The sequence below is a fragment of the Enhydra lutris genome, unplaced genomic scaffold (genome assembly GCF_002288905.1).
Source record: "Enhydra lutris kenyoni isolate GAN:26980312 unplaced genomic scaffold, ASM228890v2 scaffoldscaffold15, whole genome shotgun sequence".
NCBI classification, from domain to species: domain Eukaryota; kingdom Metazoa; phylum Chordata; class Mammalia; order Carnivora; family Mustelidae; genus Enhydra; species Enhydra lutris.
The window spans coordinates 9,601,551-9,616,538 of record NW_019154099.1 but is presented as its reverse complement, the minus strand read 5'-3'; the positions used below and the strand labels follow the sequence as shown (position 1 = coordinate 9,616,538).

General features: G+C 38.9%; 1 protein-coding gene across 1 annotated transcript in view; it reads right to left on the bottom strand.

Moving 5' to 3' along the window:
• Nucleotides 1-14,988, bottom strand: part of LOC111147002 (von Willebrand factor A domain containing 8) — a 335,372-nt gene that overhangs the window by 211,750 nt on the left and 108,634 nt on the right. The window contains exons 15-16 of the mRNA XM_022502835.1: nucleotides 6,985-7,153; nucleotides 3,872-3,949 (exon numbers count right to left, since the gene is read on the bottom strand). Coding sequence (XP_022358543.1) covers nucleotides 3,872-3,949; nucleotides 6,985-7,153 — 247 coding nt within the window. The remainder of the gene's footprint in view (nucleotides 1-3,871; nucleotides 3,950-6,984; nucleotides 7,154-14,988) is intronic.

Here is a 14,988-nt window from a genome sequence, read left to right as displayed (position 1 = left end):
AACGTACACTATTCTAGCCTCACCCAAGAAGGACACTGAATACAGCCTTCAGGTTTCATTCCAGTGATCAGTAAGGACGTCTCACGAATTTGAAAAATACCAGCTTTCTCAGTTACAACACCGAAATGCTTTACAATAACACCCAGTGTTAAAAAAAAACATAGCAAAGCTTTATGTCAAGCCATGTAAGGTGTTGAATAAAGGGTTTGCTTATTTCTGCTCTCATATTACCAATTAAAAATTGAGAATGCACTTTATTAGAAAATCCCTCATGTGTTTAACGTTTATAGCATTAAATTTCTAATTGCAGTTTTATCTTGAAAAAAGAGAGTGTGAGGATATGAGCACATTTCCCTTAGTTACCATGGTTATGGAGTTTAAGAGCATACCTCAAAGGTTTTTTGTATTAGCATGATGAGTTATAGTAATTCAGCTTAAAAATATGAAGGATCTGATTGGAAATTTTTTTCAATAAATTTTCTCTTCTTCCTCTTCAAGAATTATTCCTTTTATGAAAATATACTGTTCTCAGGGAGAGAAAACTCTAGGGACAATGCACTAATAAATTAGCAATTATTTAATCACTTTATTCATTCACCCACTAAACACTTGTTACGTGTCTCTCATGGACCTGGCACCAGGTTGGAAAATGAGAAAGAAGAATAAATCACACTGTGTTCAGGGAGTTCAAGTACTAATTGAGGAGATGAAAATAAACCCGTGCTACGGCTACCACAGGTCGGTAACAGAGTCCTAAGTCAAGTGTTAGGAGAGCACGCTGGAGAGAGAGGTTACTTCTGTCTGAGTGGCTGAGACAGACCTGACAGGGGACAGGGGGAAAGTGCATTCTGGCGTCCCTGGCAACAGAGGCATCTGGGTATATGCCAGGCTTGGCAAGCAGGAAGAAGGGAAGTGCAGGAGGGCTGAGGGTGCTTCAGGAGAAGCTGTAGGAAGGGAAGCTAGAAAGGCAGCATGCAGTGTGATGGAACTGGGTGGGCATGCTTATTCAGCAGGCTGTCCTTCATCCCTTAACAGTTTAATGAGGGGGGAGGACTTAGGAGCTGGATCTGGGAAAGGCCACTCCAGAGATACTATGGCTGAGCTATTCATTCATTTACTTAACAGACACTTGTTGACCAGCTACTACACAGCAGGCGAAATTCTAGATGCTGTGGATACAGCAGGGACCAAACAAAACCCCTGCTTTCTTGAAACTTAAATTTGAGTGAGGGGAAATAGGCAATTAAAAAAAGTGAGTAAAGCATATATTACGTCAAAGGGTAATAAGCCTTACGAAGAACCTTCAAGCGGAAAGAGAGAGAGGAATGAAATGGGGGGCAGAAAGGTGATTCTAAATGGAGTACGTCAGGCAGGCCTCGATGAAAAGGTGACATCGGAGCAAATTCAAACCTGTAGTTATCTGGGAAAGAACAATCTATGCAGAGGAAACACTGAGTGCCAAGGGCCCTGAGGCAGACACGAGTGGGTTCAAGGAACAAGACAGAGAATGGTGTAGCTGAGAAAGAACAAGTAATGGACAAACTGGAGATGAAGTTATCAATCCCAGGGGGATTAATAAGGGGCCTGTGAAAACTGGAAAATGGTCCCCTCCCCAAAGATATCCACATCCTAATCCTTGGAACGTGCGAGTTTTACCTCATATGGCAAAGTTAACTTTGCAGACCACATTAAATTAAAAGTTTTGAGATGAAGAAATTGTCCTGGATTATCTGGGTGGCCCCTAAATGTAATTGCATGTACCCTTGTAAAAGGGAGGCAGACAGAGGTCTGAACAGACACATTGGAGGGAAGGTGAACTGAAGATGGAGGCAGAGATTAAGATCATGAGGCCCCAAGTCAAGGAATGCTGACCGCCACTGGGACCTGGAAAACGTAAGGGACAGATTCTCCCCTTGAGCCCCTGAGGGAGTGCTGTTGATACCTCGACTTTAACTCAGTAATACACATTCCAAACTTCTGGCACCTAGAATGGCGCCAAATAAATTTCTGTTGCTATAAACCAGCAGTTTATGGTAATTTGTTATAACAGGCCCAGGAAAGTAATCGAGGGCCACATGAGGATTGAACTGTTGGTGGTGACAGCAGTCAAAAGGAAAGGGCAGTATTTCAGGAGAAAGATTATGAAACCAAATACTAGGACAATTACCGTCAATAGGTAAGAGAATGGATGAAACATCATGATGCTAAACTGATAAGATCTGCTATCAGGTTAAGTGGAGATCACGGGAAAGCAAGGAGACATTATTAACACAGCCAGAAAATTAAATAAGAAATACAAATAGATTTAAAGGGGGAAAGACAAGGTATGTTGGATTTATATTGATCTCAGAGTATCTAGTTGGGAAGTGAAAAAAAAAAACTACCACTTATTAAGCAGCTACTAAGAAAGAGATTCTTCACACACATTTTCATGTTTAAACATCACAACCTCCTTATGAAGTATATAGCACTTGTATTTTAGAGATGAGAACACTGAGATTCACAGTTGGTGACAGCCCTTGATCCTTGTAACAGATGCAGTGGTTTCCAACTTTTTAAACATCAAGTCCCTCTTTTTTATTCCCCATGTGCCCTGTGTTTTAAAAGACTTTGCTTATCAAACTGTACTTGTTAAAGAAGAATTAGTTCTTCATCTCTTGCTATCCAAATGCACATATAATCACAAACCATGCTTTAGATGACATGATATAACCAGGCTTCAGTATTAAAATTCCAGCCCAAAGCAAATAACATTTCCTTAGTCCTTTTATTCCTTTGTGCACAAATACATAATTTGCCTTGGTCTATTTAAAATATTAATTATTGCTTAAAAACCTCAGATTGAAAACCTTTTCATTTCATCCCAATACGGTATGAATTATATTGAGTGTATTGGATTTTTGACAGTAGGGGGAAATTTTGGTTATAGAGCAAAAGCGTTTTCAACTGTGAACGCTAAAATAATAGTTAGGCAAAAAATTTTCAAAGGGGTGGAGGGGCAGGATATGCCACCCCAAAATATGCCATTTTGACATATTTGTTAGTTTCAATTAATGTTACATAAGAAACAGCTAATAAAAGAAGGGCATTCTAACCCTCCTCTGCCCCCCAAAAGCAGGAAATAAATCTGCCTATGAAAAAAGGAACCCTTTCTGTCCCAGGCAGGTAGGAGGCATCCTTATCACCAGCAGTAAGGAACACAGGGCCAAGATGGCAATATAAACAAACTTTGTTACCTTGTCACTAATTTACTACCTCAAGGCCAAACTTCCTGGTCTTGTCAATTCTTTACAAACTTCTTGTCTGTCTAAAGTATAAAAGCTGTCTGCTTTGATCACTGCTGTAAGTCTAATATTTTTATGGGGCCCTGTACATATGGAATTAAATTGGGTTTTCTCCTATAGGTTTGTCTCGTGTGAATGTAATCATTAGGCCAGCCAAAGAATATAAAAGAAAAGAAGGGAAATGTTTTCTACCCTTACACCATCCCAGAAAGGAAACACAATTACAAACATAGAATCGATGAGAAAAGAGAAGCTAGAAGCTGAAGAGAAAGAGGTTACCGTTAACAGAAGAGGTCACACTTGAAGCCATAAGACTAGATGAGATTGCTCAGCACAGGAGATCGGGGGCCAGAACTGAACCCCTAGGATCACCAAGCTCTAAAGCTAGTTTTCTCCTACAAGACCAACCATGAGTAGCTGAAGTCTGTGTTCAAACCACTGAAAGGGTAAAATATATGCACAGGGCAAAGCACAGCATAAGAGATGAAAATACCAGTTTGAAAAATAGATTTTAAAGCATTAAACTCTGAGAACATAAAGCAGCAGCATGTCAACAAAAAATCCTATGGGAAAAAGCCCAGACTTACCGTGGGATCCTGTGTCTCTCTGAGTTTGTGTGTAAATGTTAACAATCTGTCCAAAGCTTCCTGAGGTATATTTGGGACCTATGTTATGAGAGAATTGAGAAAAGACAGAAAGACTAAGTGGGGATATCTGGTCAATCAACCAGAAATTCTGGCTACCTGGCAAACAATATTAGAATTATATTTTTAAGAAAGTCCTGGTGTGGGGCACCTGGGTGGCTCAGTCGTTAAGTGTCTGCCTTTGGCTCAGGTCATGATCCCAGGGTGCTGGGATCAAGCCCCACATCACACTTCCTGCTTGGTGGGAAGCCTGCTTCTCCCCCTCCCACTGTCCCTGTTTGTGTTCCCTCTCTCACTGTCTCTCAGTCAAACAAATAAATAAAATCTTTTTTTTAAAGATTTTATTTATTTGACAGAGAGAGAAATGACAAGTAGGCAGAGAGGCAGGCAGAGAGAGAGGGGGGAAGCAGGCTCCCCACTGAGCAGAGAGCCCGATGCAGGGCTCGATCCCAGGACCCTGAGATCATGACCTGAGCTGAGGGCAGAGGCTTAACCCACTGAGCCACCCAGGTGCCCCTAAATAAAATCTTTTAAAAAAAAAAAGTCCCTGGTAATGGGTAACATGTTTAACTCCTGGATAAATCTGCCTATTCATTTTCCCAGGAAACACTTCTGCCTCTTCTTTCTCTTTAATAATCAGGTAGTTGAAACCAAGCCACTCTTCATTTATAATTCCATCACCAGGATAAAACTGAAAGGAGCCTCTAACTCAATTAAAAACTGGCATAAAGTGTACCCATAAAAAAACTTTTTATAATTATTTCCCTGTTTGTTAGCTTTGGCAAGATTTCCTAAACTCTAATTTAGGCATTTTTCTTACTAAAACCAAACTCCTTCCTTCACTTAGTAGTAATCTTTTATCTACCAAGTGACATAGGTATTCTGCAACAAAGAATGGATGCCCATGCTGTTCATTTTTTCAAGGACTTTTAAACCACATACCTAAGGGAATAATCAGTTTATCAATGAATTCTGGAGGAACAGTTGCCTAACTAACACAGGCTGGTTGCTTGAACTGTGACAACTTTAATCTAATTAAATATTTAACTGAATTAAATTATGAGAAATTAAGCTGAAACAATGACATGTTTTATAATTTTAATTTAAAAAGGTCAGAGAGATATCAGAACAATGACTGGTATAATGTAACCACTTTAGAAGGAAACTGCTCAGGGTTTCTTTGGTCATACAAGTGACAGGCACTTGAAAATTCTACATTCTTTTCAGTACATATTTTATCTTATTCGTTCTTTAAATCCTGCGATAAAAGCATCAGTATTATCCCCAACTTCAGGTGAAGAAACTATGGTTGAGTAATTCACCCAAGATCTGGAAGCTGATAAGGAATGGATCTGGCATTTTTTTTTTTTTTTTTTTTAAGATTTTATCTATAGGGGCGCCTGGGTGGCTCAGTGGGTTAAAGCCTCTGCCTTCGGCTCAGGTCATGATCCCAGGGTCCTGGGATAGAGCCCCGCGTCGGGCTCTCTGCTCGGCAGGGAGCCTGCTTCCTCCTCTCTCTCTCTGCCTGCCTCTGCCTACTTGTGATCTCTGTCTGTCAAATAAATAAATAATCTTAAAAAAAAAAAAAAGATTTTATCTATTTATTTGACAGAGAGAGCGAGAGAGAGGGAACACAAGCAGGGTAAGCGGGAGAGGGAGAAGCAGGCTCCCCGCTGAGCAGGAATTCCCAATGCAGGGCTCAATCCCAGGACCCAGGGATCATAACCTGAGCAGAAGGCAGACACTTACCGACTGAGAAGGAACAGTTTGGCATTTGGCATTTGGCATTTAAAAGTAAGCTGTTTGACTTTAAAGCCTATGCCCTTATCCACCACCAAGCTCACAAGACCTAAAATTAATCCGCTTGTTCTAGTATTTCAAAGGGAATGAGTACATTTATGCAAAAGGTTAATTATTTGTGATCGAGAACAACATTGCCCAACAGAACTTTCTGTGATGATGGAAATGTTCTTTACCTACCTATGCTGTCTGATATGGTAGTCAAAAGCCCTCAGGTGTTTACTGACCACTTGAAATATGACTGAGAAGCTGAACTTTTAAAATTTATTGAATGTGGGAGCACCTGGGTGGCTCAGTGGGTTAAAGCCTCTGCCTTTGGCTCAGGTCATGATCCCAGGGTCCTGGGATGGAGCCCCGCATCGGGCTCTCTGCTCTGCGGGGAGTCTGCTTCCTCCTCTCTCTCTGCCTGCCTCTCTACCTACTTGTGACTTCTGTCAAATAAATAAATAAAATATTTAAAAAAAATTTATTGAATGTGGCTGGTGCTACTTTAAACAATGCAGTTCTAGAACTCCAGAAGTGTGAAGCACTTAAGGCAGACACTGAAATAATGCATTGCGCACATTGCTCGCCACCAGATAACTAGTAAGTACAGGATACAATATGGTACTGAGGGGAACAGGGCGACTTCGTATTTTCTAAAATCTAAGGAACTAAAGTATATTTGGCCTCCCTTTATTTATTTTTTTTTAAAGATTTTATTTATTTATTTGACAGAGAGAGATCACAAGTAGGCAGAGAGGCAGGCAGAGAGAGAGAAAGGGAAGCAGGCTCCCTGCCAAGCAGAGAGCCTGACTCGACTCAGGGCTCAATCCCAGGACCCTGAGATCATGACCTGAGCTGAAGGCAGCGGCTTAACCCACTGAGCCACCCAGGCGCCCTGGCCTCCCTTTAGAGTAGGAACTTAAAATAGTCATCTCTGGCTGAATAGAGAAGGAAAATGAATCCTAAAACTGCCTCCAAATGAGGAAAGTGGAGGAGACGGCTGACATCCACAGTTCTCAAAGTGTGGTCTCCAGATCAGCAGCAAGGGCACCACCTAAGAACTTTAGAAATGCAAATTATCATGTACTGCCCCAGACCTAGTGACTCAGCAACTTGCATTTTAACAGGCCCTCCAAACGATTCTGAAAAGTGCTTAAGTGTGAGAACCATTAAATCAGGAAATTTGGGAGTAAACGGGAAGAAGCAGCCAGAAATGTCCACCTCTGCTCTGACAGCTGAACGCAACAGCCTAGAGCTAGCCTTACTCTTACCATTTCCTTTATCACTTGAATTTCTTCACTTCTGACAAGTGGTTTCATATAATGGAAAAAGAACATGGTTAAGAATTCTGGTCCCAGCCACTGCTGTGTTGTGCTTCCAATAACGGGGGGCTCTGCCAAGGCGATGATTCTGAAGGAGGGGTGGACAGGAAAAATGGATCTAAAAGGGAAAAATAATAAAACAAACAAACATAAACTTTCATATTAGAAATTAGGTCATGGTAGCTAAAGCCTAGGTAACAATAAGCCTACTGCTGTTAAGACAAAGCCATTATCCACAGAATAAAATCAGGATGAAAAAAATCAGGATGTCCTAGGAACTTACTAAAAAACAGAAAAAGAAAGGTGCCTGGGTGGCTCGGTCAGTTGAGTCCGACTTTTGATTTTACCTCAGGTCATGAGATCGAGTCCCACACTAGACTCTGTGCTGAGTGTGGAACCTGCTTGAAATTCTCTCTTTCTCCCTCTGCAACTCCTCCACTCACTCTTCTCTCGCAAATAAATAAATAAATCTTAAAAAAAAAAAAGGAAAAAAGAATCATCTACTGCTAAAACATGATGTATTGTTTGCACAGATGATCTCTATCCCTGCATAAACCACTATTTGGATATGTTGTTATGTCTCCAGTAAATTTTCTCCATCGTCCCTTGAGACAAAATTCCATCCAGTTCATATTCATTACCTAGGTTCCTTTTCTTTATTCAAAAAATCTCCTGTCTTACAAGGAACCCACTCTATGTTAATCAGAGAAAGACCAAGGAGTAAGATCCAGGATGAAAACATTTTTCACAACACAGAAAAAGTTGAGCAGCATAAGGGGCTAGGTTAAATTTAAAATCTGGATTGACAATAAGAATACTTAGGTCTTCAAAAGATAGAAAAAATTAAACTTTTATATAACTCACTCTTTTGTCATTTTATAGGAAATATTGTGATTTTTTTAAAAAAAGATTTTACTTATTCATTCAGATAGGGTGAGCAAGGGAGAGAGTTAGCATAAGTGGGGGGAGCAGCTGGCAGAGGGAGAGTCAGGCTCCCCCCTGAGCAACAAGCCCCATGTGGGGCTCGATCCCAGGACCCTGGGATCATGACCTGAGCTGAAGACAGACACTTAACCAACTGAGCCACCCAGGCACCCCAGAAATACTGTTTTTAAAGTGACCTCTTTTATAAATCCCTGCTAGGGAATCTGAGGATGTAAATATTCTAGGACACATAGAAGAATAAGGTTAAGACTTTTCATCATTTGCAAATGACTTGAGTATGTCTTGGAGACAGACTAGATACCCCTTATGATATAATCATGTGGGTGATATTGTCAGTTCTTATTAATTGTCCTCTAAACCCCAGTGGAAATATAACTTTAAAGGGGAATATCATCCTTGCTATGAGAAACAACAGATAAAATGCAAACACTCACCAAGATCTTCACAAAAATAAAAATTCAGGTATATAACTGGCATTTCTCCAGAAATGGACTATTCATTGCCATTAATTATTATAACAGAACCCAACAGTTAAGTGATTAAGCAGCTAGAATATTAGGAGGTATGATATGTGTGGAGAAAATCAGATAAGTACTCTGAAGATTTAAGATAAGAAATGCCCTCCCGATATAACAGGTAAGTCAACTGAGTCCCTGACTATATGATCTGTAATTTTAGAGGCCACACCATAATTTGCAAACCACGGAGAAGCAGTTTTTAGGAATGGTCATATGAAAGGTCTAGAAATATTCATAAAAGCTACCAGATACCACTTCATTTTGCTAGGTAGGAAAAAAAAATCCTTATTTACAGATATTCAAGCAGGGCATGGGAATGATCTGTCCAAAGGAGTTGTTCTGGGAAAACAGGAAAGAATAACAACATGAGGAGAATCCGAAAGTCCTGAAGATAGCATGATCACTGACTGAGGACTGCCAGCAATTAGACAGTCACACAAGAGAATCTAGAAACAGAAAATTTTATGATCTAAAAGCTAAAAGGGAAAGTTTTTCCATTTCCCACTTCTGCCAAGTGGTTTGCCATATTCCCGAAAACTCAGCTCTGTGGCCCCAAAACAGATGTTGGATTCATCCTTGATCCTCCTCTTTCCTAGCTGGGACAAAAGAAGATGGGAGAGACAGAGCTGCCTTTTTTTTGTGATTTGACTGCACAAAATTAAATCTGCAGATGTAGTTTCTTACTCAAGATAATGAGGGATACTAAATCAGGGAATAAACAAAGCCAAAATCCAACACATAAGCCAAAGGAGGAAGTCCAATTTATGTCCTTAAAAGATCAGGAAACAGGTACCACAGCTGAACTGTGAATTTAGGACTAGAAGAACAATTAACATAAGAACAAGCCACAGGACTGCAAGCTAGGTGGTCTGAATCTAAATAGGTGATCATTACTTAGAACATACACTGCCCCTGGCTTGCTTTTGGACACTGACTCTAGCAGGGTACATGAGTAAGCTGGCCCAATTTAAAGTGGTCAGTTGATGTGTCAGGCAGAGCAGTGTACACTGACTATAAAAACAGCCAGCAAACTACTGAATAACAGGATAAGGACCGTTGTGTTGCTAGGTCTCCCCCAAAGGCTTCCTTACATATAAATAGGTCATATGGAAAGTCATTTCCTGATAATGACAGGATCTCCACGTCTGAAAGTTGGAGAGCAGAGTATTCCTGAGGATCTGCCATGTACTTTCAGGTGATTTAACTTACTGCATGTAATATGATGGCTGGATAAATGGTAAATAGTTGAGAATTAGGAAACAAGCACAGTTAAAAGTTAAAACCAAGGTTAACTTTAATTTCACTGGAATTTAACAACGAATAACAAATGAAACTAAAGCTATGGCTTAGCTTCAGATAAGTAAATATTTTATAAAGATTAAAGACTGAAAAAGCAAAATGCTTTTTTTAATTTGTCAAACATATTGATGAGAGTTTAATGAAAGATAATAATAAGTCATAGAAGAAAACATATAATAACATTTGCATAAAGTTAAAAAGCATAAAACCAGGCAAAATCAGACATACACATAGAGTTAAACTATTAGAAGAAGCAAGAGAATAACAAACACAAAATAATGATTATTTCTGGGATGAAGGAACATATGATTACAGAATGCTATACAACTAGCTAATGTATGGTAATGTCCTGTTTGTTAGCTTGGTAAGTGGTTCAAAATTTTTGTAATGTTATTTTTCATCTTTACATTTATGTTATGTATGTATTACTTTAATATTTTTATTATATTTTGAGTACTTTTTATATTTTGAATCAAAATGCTCTTTTTTAAAAAACGATTTCAAAAGTGAAAGTATGGAGGTCAATATGTTTGTTTGGGGGAGTAAATATAAGTTTTAGAGAGTAAAGCGCCTTCCACTGCTTCCATTGCTCCAGTGCAATAAAACGAGTAAGTTACTGATATACATAACAACAGGAAAGATCTCAAAATAATTATGCTGAGTGAAAGAAGCCAGATTAAAAAAAAAGTATATACTGTGTGATCCCATTTATATAAAGTTCTAGAAAATATAAGATGTATCAAGTAACTGGAAGCAGATTCCTAGGAGTGGGAGAGGAGGGTGACATGGGTCAAGGGAGAGGGATTCCCCAGGAGTCTGATGATATTTTGGGGGGGGGGGTGTCATAGACATATTCATTATCTTGACTGTGGTGATAGTTTCATAAGTATCTATGAATATCAAAAGTTATGAAACTGTATACTTTAAATATTCAGTTTATTACATGTTATTATACCTCAAAAAAGCTATTAATAAAAGAAGAAAGACTCTAACATAGTTCACTCTTCTTAAGGAAATTAGAGGGTAATTTTTGTCAAATGTATAGGAATTTGAAAGAATGGCACAGAAAGTTTTTATAAAGACATTAATCATAAGCCAGAAGAGGATTTTGTAACTGGCCTTCTACACTATTACTAGTGTTCCCATTCTGAACCTACAGGCTATGCAGCCTGTATTTCACCTTTATTTCCTATGCAGTATAGCAAACTGCATGGAACATTCCTTACTCATCCTTATACCACACAAGATCTAAGGTGATACTTGGAAGAGAGCAGATGCTGAATAAGTAAATAAATGTTATTGCTGTTGTTAGGAGACATCACTACAAGAAACTTTTTGAAGACCTTTGATGGCAAGGAGAAAAGAAAGGTAACTGATAAGAACTGGGAATAATGGTTTTTCACCCAAAAGCAGAACAGCTAATCTAAATGTGGCCTTGAATGAATATGTTAGAGAAGGTGCATCCTCTCTATCAAAAACACCAAACCAAAACAAATAATAATGATCAGACTCTTCACAGACATGGAGTTTAGAAAAAATGGTTCTTTTTCAAAATCAGAATTTGCTTAAGGCTCTTTGAGAATCAAACACAAAGACTTGGGCATAAAATCCTGGATCTACCTTGAATTTTGTTAAAAACTTATATGGCCTAATTTGCTAGCAATAAGATGCTGAGGTTTCTGGGGAGGCAAGAGAGAATGCTCAGATCCTACCTGTTTTCAAGCATAGGAGTAAAAAAGAAAAGGGTCCAGAGAAGCTAATCAATCAAGTATTACACCTGATGTCCAATTATGATTGATCACTGGTCAAGAAAAAGTGGGAGATTATAAACTGTTTTCAGTGTTCAATCACAATCAATACAAATAAAATATACAATAAAAATGTAAAAACATTAGAACATATATAATTATAACTGAGACTAGGCCACTAATCTTTATTGCTTCCCTGAGATAACCATTAAGTCCTTTCTTGGCAAAATAAACAATTGGTAATGCACAGGCGCTTGGCCCCCTCATCTATGGTCTGACCAACGGCAGGAAGGGACACATTTAGCAGCCTATAGTATTTGTACTCCCCCTTTCCCCAAAGAAGTTTTTCTCATCAAAGGAAGCGGTTCTATTTTGGTCCTTATTTCCTGTGAGAAATGCAGGCATAGTGTCTGGTGTGCATGGCCATCATGCTATTTCTAACCACGGTGCCCACTTGATTCTTGGTGTCTTGCAACAAGAGAAGGAAAGTTGCTAACATTTCTGATGCCATATCTAAGGGCATATTAGCTACGTAATTACCTGCAAAGAATGCCTGCAGAGGGTTCTGATCAAGACAGATGATCTTGATGAAGAATTAGAATAGGTCAGCAAAGGAGTCAAAAACAACTGTTTAGAAATTGGGTTTCACACTATAAAGCTGAAAGGCACCACAGCCCACTGACAGTAGCTGTTAATTATGAGACCCTGTGGTATAAGACTTGTAATAAAGGCAAAGTATTCCTGTTAGTAGGTTCATAAAAGAAAGCACTACTAGCTCAGAAGGTCATCTAAAACCAGATTAATAGAAATACCTTTACCTCGAGTTTCCCAGAATTTCCACAAGTTAAGATTTATTCACTTGTTCAAACACATTTTACTAAGTGGTCTACTATGTGTCAGGTACTGTGACATTCGAGACAAAGAGATGAAGGATAGAGTAACAATGTCCTGGGACATTAAAGTCCTAAGTTCCAGTCTATCCTGAGGCCCAACTGCATCCATGCCTCTCCTCTGACCACATGAAATGCCCATAAATTCCTTTTGTAACAATTCAACTTTTTTTGGTTACTTGTAACTAAAGGAGTCCTGCTAGATATAAATATGAAAACTGGTCCCATCTGAAAACAAATAGGTATGGAAATTTACCAAACTGGGTCTAGAGACAAAGAAGCTCTTAAATCTGCTTTCCCTTCATTTTAACTTTGACTTTTTCCGCTATCTCACAATTCTCTAAGCAAAAAAGCATTAATAGCTGAGTTTGTTTAAAGACTATCAGAAATAATCATTTCGCTGAACTTCAATTCTGTGCTTAGGTCAGAGAAATGAAAGGACAGGTGATTCAGATGATGAGTTTCTAACTTATAGTTTGAATGCTAATGCCAAGAGTGTCATATTAGATATGCACAGCATATAGGATCAACCCTTGTTAGATACTGGGTCACATTACTTATAGGAGCAACTCATGAAAAACTAACTTCCTCAGTGAATACAAATTCCCCACTTTATGCTATGCTATGTCCTTTTGGTCAACCTGTCAGCTCTCTACCTAGTAAACACAGCCCTGAAAGAAATACTGTCAACTAGCATAAACTTTACTATATTCCACCCTATTGGAATCTATTATAATCCTAAAAGAGAACATATTTATTCTCAGAAAGTAAAAAACGGGCCACAAAATTAATCAAGCCTAGCCAGAAAAGAAGAAATTTACTAACCATCTCATCAGAGTGAAGCAGATTCTGTAACATGACTACTTAGCAATGAAATGGTTACAATCATAAGAAAATAGTGTGTTTTGCAGGCAAAAAGAGGAGGAATACTGATAAGAAAGGAATTAGACTTTCAACTGGTGGAAATACCTCAGACAGAGGAGAATCAAGTGTTAGACATCTTGCCTCTGAGAAGTCAGTGAAGACCTGACAAACTGACAGATCATTAAGAAAGAACAGGAAATCAGAAGGTCAGCCCAGGAGGTTCAACATCTAACTGATGAAAGTTGTGGAAAGAAGAGACCAGAGGAAATGGGAAAGTGGGAGTGGACAGAGATCTAGCATGACATGTGAGCTATAAGCACGAAGGGCAGCAGGTCCAGATCAGGGCTGGTAGGAATGCACTATGGGACAAAGATGAAACTGATAAAAGCCTCTTGTGCCTCAACATGCTGAGAGGAGATTTATATTAAGAGGGGAAGCGTCTAGGATGAAAAAGGGATAAATTCACAGGAAACAGGGTCAACTTCCTCTTCTGTGTTCCCACAACATTATTGCAGAGATCTCTGATCTAACATTTAAAAGCCGTGTTGTAATTATTTATCTCTATATCTGCCTCTCTTCATATGTATGCAATCGCTAACTTTAGGAAAAATAAAACGTATGCAAGAAAGGAAAAACAACTGTAGTTTACCAAATGACTCAGCTGTTGTATAGTCCTTATCCTATGATAATCATGCAGACATTGAGTGAAGTTCTAAAGAAAATTATTCCACAACTACTCAGGAAGAATGAGAGATGGGAAGTATGTATATGTACTGGGAGGAGGAGTGGTAAAATGAGCTAAACCTTAATTTCCCAAAGGAAGAAATCAATCAGTAAGGCCTAACACTGAAAAATAAATCAAGAAATATCAATGAAAGCATATTACAATATTGCAGTAGTGATAAGTAGTGATTTATGGGGATGGGGTAGCTACACTTGCAGTGAGCATAGCAGAATGTATAAACTTGTTGAATCACTATATTGTACACCTGAAGCTAATGTAGCATTGTATGTCAACTATTCTAAAAAAAAAAAAAAAAAGTATATTATTTAATGATACAGAGGTAAGTACATGAAAAAGCAAACAGCTCAAAGTTTAAAGGAGTAGTCTCTGGGCTGTAGGAAATGGGAAAGTGTCTGAGGGCAGATGATAGAGGACTGGTATTTTTCATAAAAAGCCCTGAAAAAGCTATGTGGCTCAACTTTCATGCATGTTCAACAGGGATACAAAATTAAAACAAAAATAAAAAATAAGTGAAGGAAACCAATTAACGTTCTTATGGCTTGTTTCTATCTACTCAGAGTGGCCTCTAGAAACAGAACTGAGCCTGGTTTGTATTCACAGGAGTGATGAAAATCAACAGTGATGAAGATGGGATGCTTTGAGAAGGAAGTACTTCTAACCGATGTGAGCCAAAACCTCAACACGATGCTCAGGGCCACTTTGTTGCTGAAACTGTTCTCATCTGTAAAACCTCTTGCAACCATTAGGGAGAACCTGGGTACTTCTCAGGGAAGAGAGCTGTCATTTCCTGGCCATCAGACTACAGATACAGTGCTGCTGAAGTCCCAAGGGAGCCTGACAAGCAGACTTGCTGAAAGCCACTGCCCAGCTGCTTTGATTTAGCTCCCTGAAAAATATAAACTGTTCCCCTGATGTGTGGTTCACGCTCACATAATATATAAAAG